The sequence below is a fragment of the Neltuma alba genome, unplaced genomic scaffold (assembly GCF_004799145.2).
Source record: "Neltuma alba isolate B1F8T4 unplaced genomic scaffold, ASM479914v2 tig00004202_pilon, whole genome shotgun sequence".
NCBI lineage: Eukaryota > Viridiplantae > Streptophyta > Magnoliopsida > Fabales > Fabaceae > Neltuma > Neltuma alba.
Window position 1 is genome coordinate 6,641 of NW_021633603.1, and position 12,054 is coordinate 18,694.

The 12,054-nt window shown below is 35.8% G+C and overlaps 3 protein-coding genes across 3 annotated transcripts; 1 reads left to right on the forward strand and 2 right to left on the reverse strand.

The window, feature by feature from the left end:
* The first annotated feature begins 226 nt into the window (after nucleotides 1-226).
* On the forward strand, nucleotides 227-2,357 carry LOC114743962 (transcription factor bHLH113-like). Its single transcript, XM_028932148.1, has 5 exons — nucleotides 227-540; nucleotides 640-771; nucleotides 940-1,002; nucleotides 1,128-1,256; nucleotides 2,196-2,357. Exons 1-5 carry the CDS (start codon nucleotides 256-258, stop codon nucleotides 2,355-2,357), a joined length of 771 nt encoding a protein of 256 aa, XP_028787981.1. The 5' UTR covers nucleotides 227-255.
* A 6,454-nt stretch (nucleotides 2,358-8,811) lies between these two features.
* Nucleotides 8,812-10,403, reverse strand: LOC114743960 (gallate 1-beta-glucosyltransferase-like). The gene has a single exon (XM_028932146.1). It carries the CDS (start codon nucleotides 10,054-10,056, stop codon nucleotides 8,833-8,835), a length of 1,224 nt encoding a protein of 407 aa, XP_028787979.1. The 5' UTR covers nucleotides 10,057-10,403; the 3' UTR covers nucleotides 8,812-8,832.
* Nucleotides 10,120-10,399, reverse strand: LOC114743961 (gallate 1-beta-glucosyltransferase-like). Its single transcript, XM_028932147.1, has one exon. It carries the CDS (start codon nucleotides 10,363-10,365, stop codon nucleotides 10,138-10,140), a length of 228 nt encoding a protein of 75 aa, XP_028787980.1. The 5' UTR covers nucleotides 10,366-10,399; the 3' UTR covers nucleotides 10,120-10,137.
* Nucleotides 10,404-12,054: the final 1,651 nt, after the last annotated feature.

Here is a 12,054-nt window from a genome sequence, read left to right on the forward strand (position 1 = left end):
GGAAAAGGGAAAGTAAGAAGGTGCGTTGGAGGGCTCAACCACGGTTTTCTCGGGCCTAGTGGGTTTGACCGTCCAATGCCGAAAACCGAAGCCTTCCTTGGAATAAGCCCAAACTCAGCCCAACTCTACAAAATCTCTCTCCTTCTCCCTTCTCTCTCTCTCTCCCACCACTTCACTTGTCTTCTCCCGTCAATCCATCCCCCTCCCTTCTCTTTCACTCTCTCGTTCAGATTACGCAATACTTCACACCTTCATATGGAGGACGACGACGGCTTCCACGGGGACCACCTTCTGACCCCAACCTCCAGTTTCTCTCAGCTTCTTTTCGGACATGGCGATGTGGACCACCTCCCCCATCATCATCACTCTCTTTTCTCGATTGGCAACGGCAGCCCCCCCAAAATGCTCTGTTTCGAGGGCTATCGAAACAGTCATGGCGACCTCTTGGTTTCTGAACCCAACGCTGTTACCCCACAGAAATCTGTCATCACTTCTAGCGAATCGTCCTCTGCTTCTTCCTCCTGCAACCATAAGTCTAATGTCCGCGATATGGTTTCTCCCTGTCTTTGATTTTTGTCCTGTTAGACTCACAATCATACTGTTTCGATAATTTCCTCTCTCTTGTTTGTTGTTATGCAGAAAAAACGTGGTGGGTCGGCACAGGAAATGGGTTGCTGCACTGATTCCGGCGCCACGGCGGCTGGTGGCGGTGGCCGGAGACATTCGAAGAAAGCCAGAGCGGAGAACCCCACTTCAACAGGACATGCAAAGGTGAGGACAATCGACAACGGATGGCGTTCTGTTTTTGCATGTCGCTTTCTCTTTTATGTTCCCGTCTGTTTCTCTCCCTTAAAATCAGACAGACACTGCTGTGTTTTGTACTTGTATATGTTGTCCCCATTCGTTTCAGTTCCTGGTTTTTGGTTTTTCTAATGGCAGAGGAAGGAGAAACTTGGGGAGCGAATCGCAGCGTTACAACAGCTCGTTTCTCCATTTGGGAAGGTAAGTAACATCAACCTGGGCATATATACTATAATGCAAGAACATGATGTTATATTATTTTTCTAGGATTTCGGAAAAATAAATGACATTTATTTATGAGTTTCGGAACTTGGAATTTGTTGCAGACAGATACAGCTTCGGTGCTTCACGAGGCAATGGGATACATAAGGTTTCTCCACGACCAAGTTCAGGTCCTCTGCTCGCCTTACTTGCAGGCACCTCCTCCTTCGCCTCATCCCCGCCACCACCGTACGGTGCGTCCCATTTCCCTCATTATCATTTTCATGGTTGTATTTTTCTGTGCTTTCCATTTGAGAAGAGAACAAAAAAATGTACCAATAGTTGCTCTGTTCTTCCACGGACAAAACATAGCCTTGGACTCACTGGGCTATTCAGTAGCAAGACCAGCTTGTTTTGATTGCGACCATACCCCCAATTGAGAGTTCCATCCTCGAAAGGACGAGTAAGATTGGGGGAAGACAAACATAGAAGGTGGACCCCACCTTATTTTTTGTCGCTCTTCAATTTTACGAGGTTTTTCACTTTTTCTAAATTTTTTGTAGTCGGTTGGTTTACAAACTTTTTCCTGGTTGGAAAGTTGACCGCCTATTAAAATCTAATTCGGATTCTTTAACTCTAAACCAATCTCCTGACTGAATTGACTTGGATTTTATAGTTTTTCCACCTCTTATCTAACATGAAACAAATATCATCTTGAGTTAAAAACAATATCGATTTATGAAATTTATGTTTTAAGAACTGTGTTTTCTTATAAATTTATAATATATGTAGTGTGTATATAAATGTTTCGTTTACTTGTAGGTTGATGCTTTTTTATTTAAATATTATTTTTAATGATTATATATGAATATTTTTATGTAATTTAATTAAAATACATTATTTTAATCATAATTAATTTTATTTCAATTGACATAGGCATTTTAATAACCCCTCCCATTTAATTTTTAGTACATCCGGTTGACCGTTATTTGCCGTGACTGACCAGTCAACCTGGGAGAGATGAAAGCTGGGTTGATGATCAGAGGAGAAAAAAAGTACTATAAGCCAGAACTCTTTGGAAAAAAATATTTTTATTATTTTTGAATTTTTTTAGTATTCTTTCTCTATCCTTGTTTTTCTGTCTACTTGTCCCTCCATCCAAAAATAACCTTAACGCGGCGTCGTTATTTCAGGGAGATGGGGTTAACATGAACAAGAGACAGGAAGGCAAAGGAGAGTTGAGTAGCAGAGGACTATGTCTGATCCCAGTGGAATCCACCGTACACGTGGCCAGCAGTAATGGTGCTGATTTCTGGTCACCTGCGATGGGGATTAACGTTTCCTCATCAACATAAGATCCTGAACGAACCCACCAAGCAGCAGAAACATCTATGGCATGAAACGAAAAACCCTTTCTCCAAAATCTCTTCTTTTCTGGGAAAAAGGATTCCGCTGTGTATGAAGATATATAGCCAACGTGAAAGGTGGGAAGGTGGAGAAGGCAAAGTGAAAGAAAAGGAAAAGGAGGATGACTTTACAAGACGTAGTTCGCACGTGGGGGGGGGGGGATACCATGGAAATGTCAAGGTTTTGTTTTAAACTATGAAACATCATCACATGTTTCGACTTCAATGCTATCTTCTTGCTTGCCTCTGTAAATCATTAGACTGTGTGAGGCAACTTTTGAGCATACCATAATGATTTCCAGAAAAAAGATTAATTGCAACACGGTCCCAACTCGCTGGTATACATCAGTTTGATTTTGAGATTGGTTTAATTTTCAGAAAATTTTAAATTCACCCCTTAAAAATAATTTTCATTATTCTCAACATTAACAAATTTTCGCCCCCCTCACATGTTTTCCTCTGACGCCGAGCCTAGGCTGAAGAGTTTATTCCTCGTTTGTGCAACACGACACGCTATAAAAGTCAAGTTGGAGGGAATGTGTTTAGTTTAAAGCATCGTGATCTAAATTTTGATGTGGCTTTTCAATTGTCCATTGCGGTATTAGGGGCATGTGAACTTCACGTCCTATTATTGCCGCGTCTGTCAGAATTTTGAGTTGACTCGTCAATAGAATTAATATTTTCTCTTTTTTTCTCTTTTTATTTTCACTTAGTGAAAGGAATATAAATAAGAAAAATTACTGAAACTTTCTTAATTAAAACCCTTTTTGTCCAAAGATATCTGAAATTTGTTTAGAACTATATGAAGACATTTTGTATATAGTTAAAGGGATTTGAATACTCTCATACTCTCATCTATCAAAAAAATAGATAATTCATGTTCAATATTTTATAAAATTATTATTATAATATTATATAAAAAAGGAGAGAGAAGATGGACATTTTTTTTAAATGTTAAATTTGAACCGTTCATCTTTTTATTCTAACAGTGAAGATAAAAACTTGATAAAAAAAAAACGAGACCAAAGGATTCTAAGAGAATCCACACCTGTGTGCTGCGTTGCACACAAGTAAAAAGGAATTGCACTTGCTAGATTGTTTGGGTCATTAAGTATGTAACTTTATTTTGCTGAATAAATTTTATAACGAGAGAATTTTCAGAATTATTTTATAAAGATACATGCAAAATTTTGCGTTTAATTTTATAAATAAAGATCAATTTTTAAATATTAAAATTTTCTGAAATTATGTAAAAAAAACAATACAGAATGATGTGTAAATTTATAATTTTGACTTGTAAATATAAAAAAAAAACTTATAAATTGAAAAGTATTGAAAAATTACTAAAATAAATCGATCATTTTTAACCAATTATTGACTGGTCCACACCAGTTGACCAGTCATCACTGATCAATAACTGGTTAAAATTACATGGATGCCAAAAGAACGGTGGAATAACTTTGTACTTTTGTTTATCAAAAAATTACTCTTTCTAATGAATCAAATTCTGAAAAAAATTATCAGTAATTAATTTTTTTTTACTTGATGTATAATTGTAACTTTCCCTATACAGAATACGATGCAAGTTTGCTTTTTACTCTATATTTGCATCACAAGTGGGGTCGTTAATTTCTTCACCATCAGTACTTTTTTGTGATCATGACAACACATATACGGAGTTTGAATTTTAAATGACCCTTCATGCTACCTAACATAAATAATTTAACTTTGGGTAGATACACACAGTAGCACTTCCATCACAGAATAGAAGATATACGACCATCAGTCAATTCCCAGTACTGGTAAGACAAGTAACCTCTTGTTACTTATAATGATGGAAGGCCAAATCAATATATCATGTTTTCCTATTACATGTACGTATCCATAGAACTTAAAACTAGGTTGGAAGCATCGTGAAGCCATGAAATTTGACCCAAATTTAATGTCACGTCCACCAACTTTCAACGAAGAATTAGCTACTAATATATATATATATATATATATATATATGTATGTATCTTACGAAGTTGACTAGCTCCTAATATTAACTATACGTACAAGGTGATGGCAAAAAAAAAAAAAAACCTTAGATAGTCAATTAATAAATCGTGTGCTTTACGTCTTGAGACACAGATTTTTCTTCCTCATCACTGTTAATAATTTTCTCTGCATCCACGTGGCTAATGTTGTTTCCAAACCCTCCAACTAATAATTCTTGGTCTGATTCAAAATTTAGAATTTCGAACGTTGAAAAATATGCTTTGTATAAGTCAGAGGAACGCAGTAGTTCACAACTTCACATAATATATATATATATAGCATTATTCCTCTTGGCGTCTTGCACCAAACCGAATCATTTTGAAATCGGAAAAACAAAAATGATGAAGGGTTATTACTCTCTTGCTGTGGCATTTAATGCCATCTTTCTCGTTTTCTTCCTTCTGCTATCGTATTCCACCATTGTTGAGGCCTTCAGACCTCTGAAACATCAGTATGGTTCTTCTTCTTCTTCTATAATAAGCAACAAAGCTTATTCTGGGCCTAGCCACAAAGGACGTGGTCATTGACGTGCGAATGAGCATATATATTTCATCTACTCATTCTCCATACTGTAATTCCAACGACTCTCCTGGACGACGACTCGGCGCAGCTAAGATTAAGGTCTTAGAGCTTTCATAAGAACTAAGAAGTAATTATGCTTTTTGGCAACCAATCGCATGCCTTGGTTTTTTTATGTATATAAATGTGTGTGTGTGGGTGGACATAACTATATATACATATTTACATGTATGTATGTATTTATATGCCTCCAAACTTTTCATTTCTGTGTATTTCTTTTTCCCCCTTCGAAGATGTACTGATTTCTTCTTGTTGACGTATATTGTAATCGTGGATTGTTGTGGTACTTATCTGAAATTGGAAGCCAGAACTCCATCTCACACCATAATAATCTCTTGAATCAAATAAGTTACACTAATATAATCATGCAGGTTTGGAAAGAAAATGAGACATAAAAGTATAGTTAAACACACACTCCTATATATTTAATTTGTTTTATTTGTTATGTATGTTAATCCGCTTTTTAATTATATGTTGGGCTAGGACAATATATATTATTATACAGTCTCGTATGTATAATCGCAAAGCTAGGCGAAATTTGACCATAACCATGTATACTTGGACTTTATATAGTTTTTGGGATTATATAGATAGACTTCGACAATAATTAGAATTCATCCGCAGGTTGTTCTGCTTTTTTGGTTGTTTCTTCTTGAGAATTGAGGCCTCGGATTCTCATATAGGAGTACTACGCATATAGCAATTGTTATAATTTGATAAGAAATATGATGATGAGTGTAGTGTTTGTGTTTGTGTTTGTGTTTGTGGACACTAGTGTTGTCACCGACCAACCACAAGGTACAATCCCAACACGCCGAAACCCCAAGGCTCAAAACACAAGCATGGCTCGCAATCACACGCACGCCATCTGTTTGTTTATAAACCTAGCCGGCATCCGAGGAAAACAATCAAGTTCAATCCCATTATGTAAAACCTCTTACTTTCATGAAGATAATATTAATGCATGTGAATTGAAAATTAAGTATTGGCACTGCTTCCCATCTTAAAGTTAAAAGCTAGTTGGATTGAACTAACTCAACTTTGATTTTAAATATAATACTTCAATTAATTTTGTTTCTCAAATTTATAAATTCTTCTTAAACTTTCAACATTAATTTATATCGGAATGTTTTTATTAATAAACTAAAGTTATGAGTTGATGTATATGAGCTCAATACCTAACATTCCAAAGAGGGGTGGGCTACGTAATTAACTATACGTACGTTACGGAATCTCCTTCAACCCAACTTTTGAACTCACTGGCATAATCGCATTTGCTTGCAAGGTCCATATTCATCTCAGTTCAAGATCTTTTCATATTAATGTATGATCAACAAATGTATACGACTCCTGAAACGGTTCGTTTGCAAACCATTCAAGAGGAGTCGGCTCTGAAGCCAAAAGAAGATTATAGAAAACACTCTCATTGCATTTACAATCACAAATGATCAATACTACATGAATGTGAGAAGAGTGCAAGCATGATGGGATAAGAGAGGGAGAACAAAAGGAGTGAGGGGCATGTTGGGCAAAACTTTCTTGGCTCAAATAAAGGATCCCAATCCTTTATCATTTTTTCCAATATGTTTAATTACTCCTTCCACGTTGTTTCTCTGCTTTCATAGTCCGTGCATGTCATCCTTATCCCCCTATTCATATGCTGTATTATTGTTCATGGCTTCAACCCAAGTGTTTGGTTCCTTAATATTAAGTTGGGTTCTTATAAGTAATTTATTGGTTAAGAAAATTAGTTAAGTTAATTACTTGCAATAAATGGATATTATATTTTTTAAAATATTCTTATTAATCATGTGTATTGAAATTACCTCGTGATGAAAGCTTCTTAATATATGCAATAATCATCATATGAGTTATTTGGGAGCGAAATGAATAAATATTGAAGATAAAATAGATTTAATTCTTATACTTAAAAATAAATTGAATTTTTAACTAATTTTTATGTTAAAGACCAGAGATAATAGTATATTGGTATTTTATGACATACTTCAATCTTAAATAAAGAAACTATTAATCAGACAATTCATATAGATTAAAGAATTTAGATAAGTTAATTGTATTGCTAAAAAATATATATAATGATTCTTTTAAAATATGGGATATAGCAAAGACTGAGATTTTTTTATTTGGGATCAAATAAATTGTTTAATTAACTCCTATAGCATGAAGTATGAAAAAGTTAATACCTTCGGTTTTTAATATAAAAGCTATTTTGACTTTTAATTTAGTTCTAGATATAAGATTCTAATATATTTTGTCTTTTATATTTATCTATTTTTTAAGGTAGTTTTTATACTAGTTGCACATGTAAAATGTTTAGTTTTAACTAATACATAATTAATATGGGTATTTTAGAAAAGACAACACTTAATTATTACGAATAACCAACTCAACAAACTTTTTTAATTTACTTAAATTAGTTAACTAACTCTTATATTAAAAATTAGATGTAATATTATAATAATACAGTCATACATAACATCATCACTTTATTTAAAACGACATGGAGCCAAATTATTCTATGTATACGGGAGTGTTTGGATAGAAACTAAACCATGGTTTCAGAAGTGCTTTTACGAATTACGAAGTAAATATGTGGAGGATGTTATCTCGTTTTGCGGAAAAGTGCTTCTGAAACCACGGTTTCAGAGCACCCAAACAGGCCTGTAGTCTATGACACGGACCGTAATTAATTAATGCCATTAACTATCTGTGAGTTCAACCAAAAGTTGCATGCCTAATGCCCACATCAACCCCTCAGGACGATTTGGAACCTCTCCTCTTTCCTTCTCATCCTTTTTTTTTTTTTAACCGTTAGATTAATATTGTAATGGCTCAGATTTAAATCTTTTTAAAACTATTATTAAAATATTAAATTATAAAAATAAATAAATAATAAACCAGAACTATATTAAAATTTAATTCTAGTGGTTTGCAAGTGCATTAAATGTATTTAAATTTTTTTAATAAATGGTTTATAAAAAATTAAAATCTCAACAATTGAAATATATTAATCTAACGGTTAAAAAAAGAAGAGGAGGGAAGAGGATGGGAAGGAAAGAAGAAAAGTCCCGAACCACGGGTGGACGGACAAGAGACATTAAGTTCCGATTTTTTTAAAAAAAAAATTAAAAGCTGGCAAAGTAGACAAGTTAATTCCCATATAAATTTAATTGAAAATACTTACAGCAATCATGTATAGGCCGTTAAATACTACTACCTCTTATTTTAATTATAAGACCTTATTTATAGCTTATAAATAAAGTCTTATAATTATGACTGAAAATAGTACGATTATATTCAAAAAATTACTCAATCTAAGGCTAGAGGAGATAGAAACTTATTACGCCGCACTAAATTTCTTAAGCAGAAATAAGAATTCAAGCACATATATATTATTACTGACGAAAGATATATATATGTGTGTGTGTGAAGATCAAATTAATACTACCTCCGGTCCTAATTATAAGACCCAGTTGACTTATTTGAGGAGATTAAGGAAGTAAGTTAAATTAGTTATTTGTAATAAATAAGTATTGTCATTTCTAAAATATCCTTGCTAATTAAATGTATTGGCTAGAACTATCATTATTAGAAGGACTACCTTGGAAAAAAATACATAAATATGAGAGACAAAATGAATTGGGGTCTTATAATTAGAACCAAATAAAAAGTCAAAGAGGGTTGACCGGAGGTAGTAATAATCATATTCAAAATATAAAGCTGGAAGCATTCAATTCAGACATTCCTGGCCAACTATTGCGCTTTCTCTGGACTATAAAGCTCTTCAAGCCACTTGAACCTTTCCGTTCGACTTGGCACCAAGTAAATCTGCACCTGCGCCATTTAATGGCGAAACCACGTTGTTCACAGAACCCTCAATAATCTTGCTATTCTTCTTCAAGATTTCTACGCTTCTCTTCCTCACTTCATCCACAAACTCCTGAATATTCCGATCAGATGAGCCGCCTTCTGCCACGGTGGCCTCCGCCGCAGCCTTCAACCTCAACACATTCTCCTTCATCTTCTTTGCATTGTGGTCCACCGTAGCCTCCAAAAGACACTTCTTCACCTCCTCCCTTGGGATTAACTCATTCGCAGCCTCACCCCTGCGCATCCTAACACCAACCTTAAAGACATTAACTATGTACTTTGCATTCGTCGCTTGGTCTCCCCACTGGGGGAACGCCACCAATGGCACCCCCGAAGTTATAGCCTCCATGGTCGAGTTCCACCTGCAGTGAGTCACAAAACATGCCACCGAGGGGTGGCCCAGAATTTGTTCCCGTAGGCTCCACTGAACAACCTTTCCTCTGTTCCCTACTTCCTCCAAAAACCCATCTGGAAGAACATGAGGCTCGAAACCAGAATCTTTATGTGGTGGCTTCATCACCCAGATGAAGGAAGCCCCTGCATCCAAAAGCCCATACGCTATCTCGTCCACTTGCTCTTGTTTCAGGTACACGACGCTGCCGAACGAAACGTAAACTACTGAGGAAGGAGGCTTCGTGTTGATCCAGTCGAGGACGCAATCATCGGCTTTCAAAATGTCACCCTTCACAGTGCTGTTCGGCACCTTGGGGTTCTTGAACAACGGCCCTACGGTTCGAATAGGGCATATCTTCGACATGTACTCCACGTTCTCGCGTTCGAGTTCTTCGAAGCTGTCCATGAGGACGCAAAAGGGTCTTTCCAAATTCCTATACTGTCCCATGATAGCTCTTCTCAGAAAACGGTATGGGGTTGTAGGATACAAGAAGCTTGGGATTTCATCGTCTTTCAATAATGGCATATTCGGGAGCTGGACGCTGATTTCCATTTGATCTTCTGATGGGAAAGGAAGGAGTTTATGATAAAAGTGGTAATAAGCAGAGAAGCAAGCACAGGATTGGACCCACAACATAGCAGAAGGGAGGCCGAGTGATTCGGCCATGTCAGTGACCCAAGGGATGAACGGATTGCTGATGAGGCAAGAGACCGGCCGGCCCCGGTCGGCGTGAGCCTTCAGCATGCGAGGGAAAATCTCCTTGCCGATGAGCTCGAGCTGGGGAAGAAACTGGTCTAAGTCCTGGCGTCTGGGCTCGTACTCGGATCAACCGTCGTCGAATGACTCGAACCGGATGAAGCCGTCGCCGGCGGGAGCTGGCTCGTCGGTGGTGTTGCTAGCTTTTCTCATCTGTATAGCCCAGCTTTCGTGAGTGCAGAAGGTGACGAGGAGGCCCTTGGAGGCGATGCGCTTGCCGAGCCGGAGAAGAGGGTTGACGTGACCTTGACCTGGGAAGGAGACCAAGAAGACATGGACAAGAGACTGAGAGCCCATGTCTGAGGTCGCGGACCTTAATTTCTTCGAGAGGATTGGAAGGGGTATCTAATGACGCTGTTGAGGGGTAATTTGTGAGGGAGAGGCCGTGGAAGAATTGGAAGAGAAGTGGAGCTTAATGCTTGACAAAGCGTTTTTGATAAATTTCCTAAGTTGAAATTATGACTGGAATGTATAGCGAAGACTGCCAGGTGGCATAGTGTCAGCTGACTCAGCTTTGTGATATATACTGTAATTGTATTATTTGCACCCAAGGGCTCATATTAACTTGGACGCTTTAATTTGTCGTAGACATTTGGCTATCTGTTCCTATGATAGGGCAATGCGCCCCCTCCATCATTTCATTTCATTGTCAGTTTAAATTATTATATATGTGATATGAGTCGTTTTTTTTCTGGATCTTATCTCTAAAGTAAGCACGCGCGTGAATGGCTAAAATATGCTAGGCTATGAACAAATTAAACTTATATATATATATATATATAGTATTATTTAGGCAGCATATTTATTTACTTAACCATAATCGGACACTTCAACGTATAAGGGGGTGTTTGGATGAAACAAAATCATGGTTTGAAAAATAACTTTTACAGAATAGATTCTGGAAAAAATAAATTTTGTAAAGAATAGATTTTATAAAAAAGTGATTCTGATAAATGAAAGTGTTTGGATAGTTGTTATCAGAAGAACTTTTTATATGTACAAATTTTACTAAAAAAAACATAAGTTAATATGATAATTACATAAAAGATAGATTTTATAATATATTTTAATTTGAAAAAATAAAATTGTTAATAATATATTTTTTTACCAAAATAATTAATAATATATAAAATAATATAATTAATATGTATATATATATTTATAAAATATAAGATTAAATATGTTTATAAAAAAAATTGAGGAATGTTAAAATCATATTATCGTGAGATCTACTCTGCAGGCATAATCATACTCTCCTATTTGAGCCAGAAGCAGAATGGATTCACTTCTTCTGAAACCATGGTTTTGAGCTCCAAACCATGGTTTTAATCCAAAACCATGATTTCTGTTTTTTCTTGAGTGTTTGGCAAGTCTGGGACCCAAACCATCAAAACCATGGTTTTCTATGTTATCCAAACAGGCCCTAAGTCTTAATTACTGTTATAACGTGATTGATTTGTTTTTTCTTTTTTGGGGCCTGAGATCGATTAATTTATTAAATAAACAGAGAGAATGTTCCTGGGTGATTCTCATTCTTGTTAATCTTTTCTCAATACATAAATAGGTGGAAGAATCAACAGTACTCCTCTGGTCTTATTTATAAGACAGAAAGAGAATGTATTTTTTAGTCCTGTTTATAGGACGCTAAGAAATTTTTTTTGTATGAATATACAATTTTACCCCTCATTTATTATTGTGTTGACCTTGTTTATATGAGATATAATGTATATTAAATAGGGATAAAGTTAAAAAGTCATTAAATTTTAAATAAGAGTTAATGAAGTTTAAGGTTCTTCTTGGTCTATGTGAAACATGCTGGAAGTGTCTTATAAATAGGATTATAAGAGTAGGAGTATCTGACAAAATATAATATTCTTCTTTTGTATTCGTGATAATTACAAAAATTAATCAAAGACAATACGCTCTGCCTTCTAAAGACACGCACAACCACAATGGCTGTCACTATCCCACCAACATTCCTTGGCC

Coding starts and splice junctions, on each gene's coding strand:
- LOC114743962 (XM_028932148.1), top strand. CDS start 256: ATGGAGGACGACGACGGCTTCCACGGGGACCACCTTCTGACCCCAACC. Junction 1,003..1,127: donor TCGTTTCTCCATTTGGGAAG/GTAAGTAACATC, acceptor AATTTGTTGCAG/ACAGATACAGCTTCGGTGCT. Junction 1,257..2,195: donor ATCCCCGCCACCACCGTACG/GTGCGTCCCATT, acceptor TCGTTATTTCAG/GGAGATGGGGTTAACATGAA.
- LOC114743961 (XM_028932147.1), bottom strand. CDS start 10,365: ATGGGCTCTCAGTCTCTTGTCCATGTCTTCTTGGTCTCCTTCCCAGGT.
- LOC114743960 (XM_028932146.1), bottom strand. CDS start 10,056: ATGCTGAAGGCTCACGCCGACCGGGGCCGGCCGGTCTCTTGCCTCATC.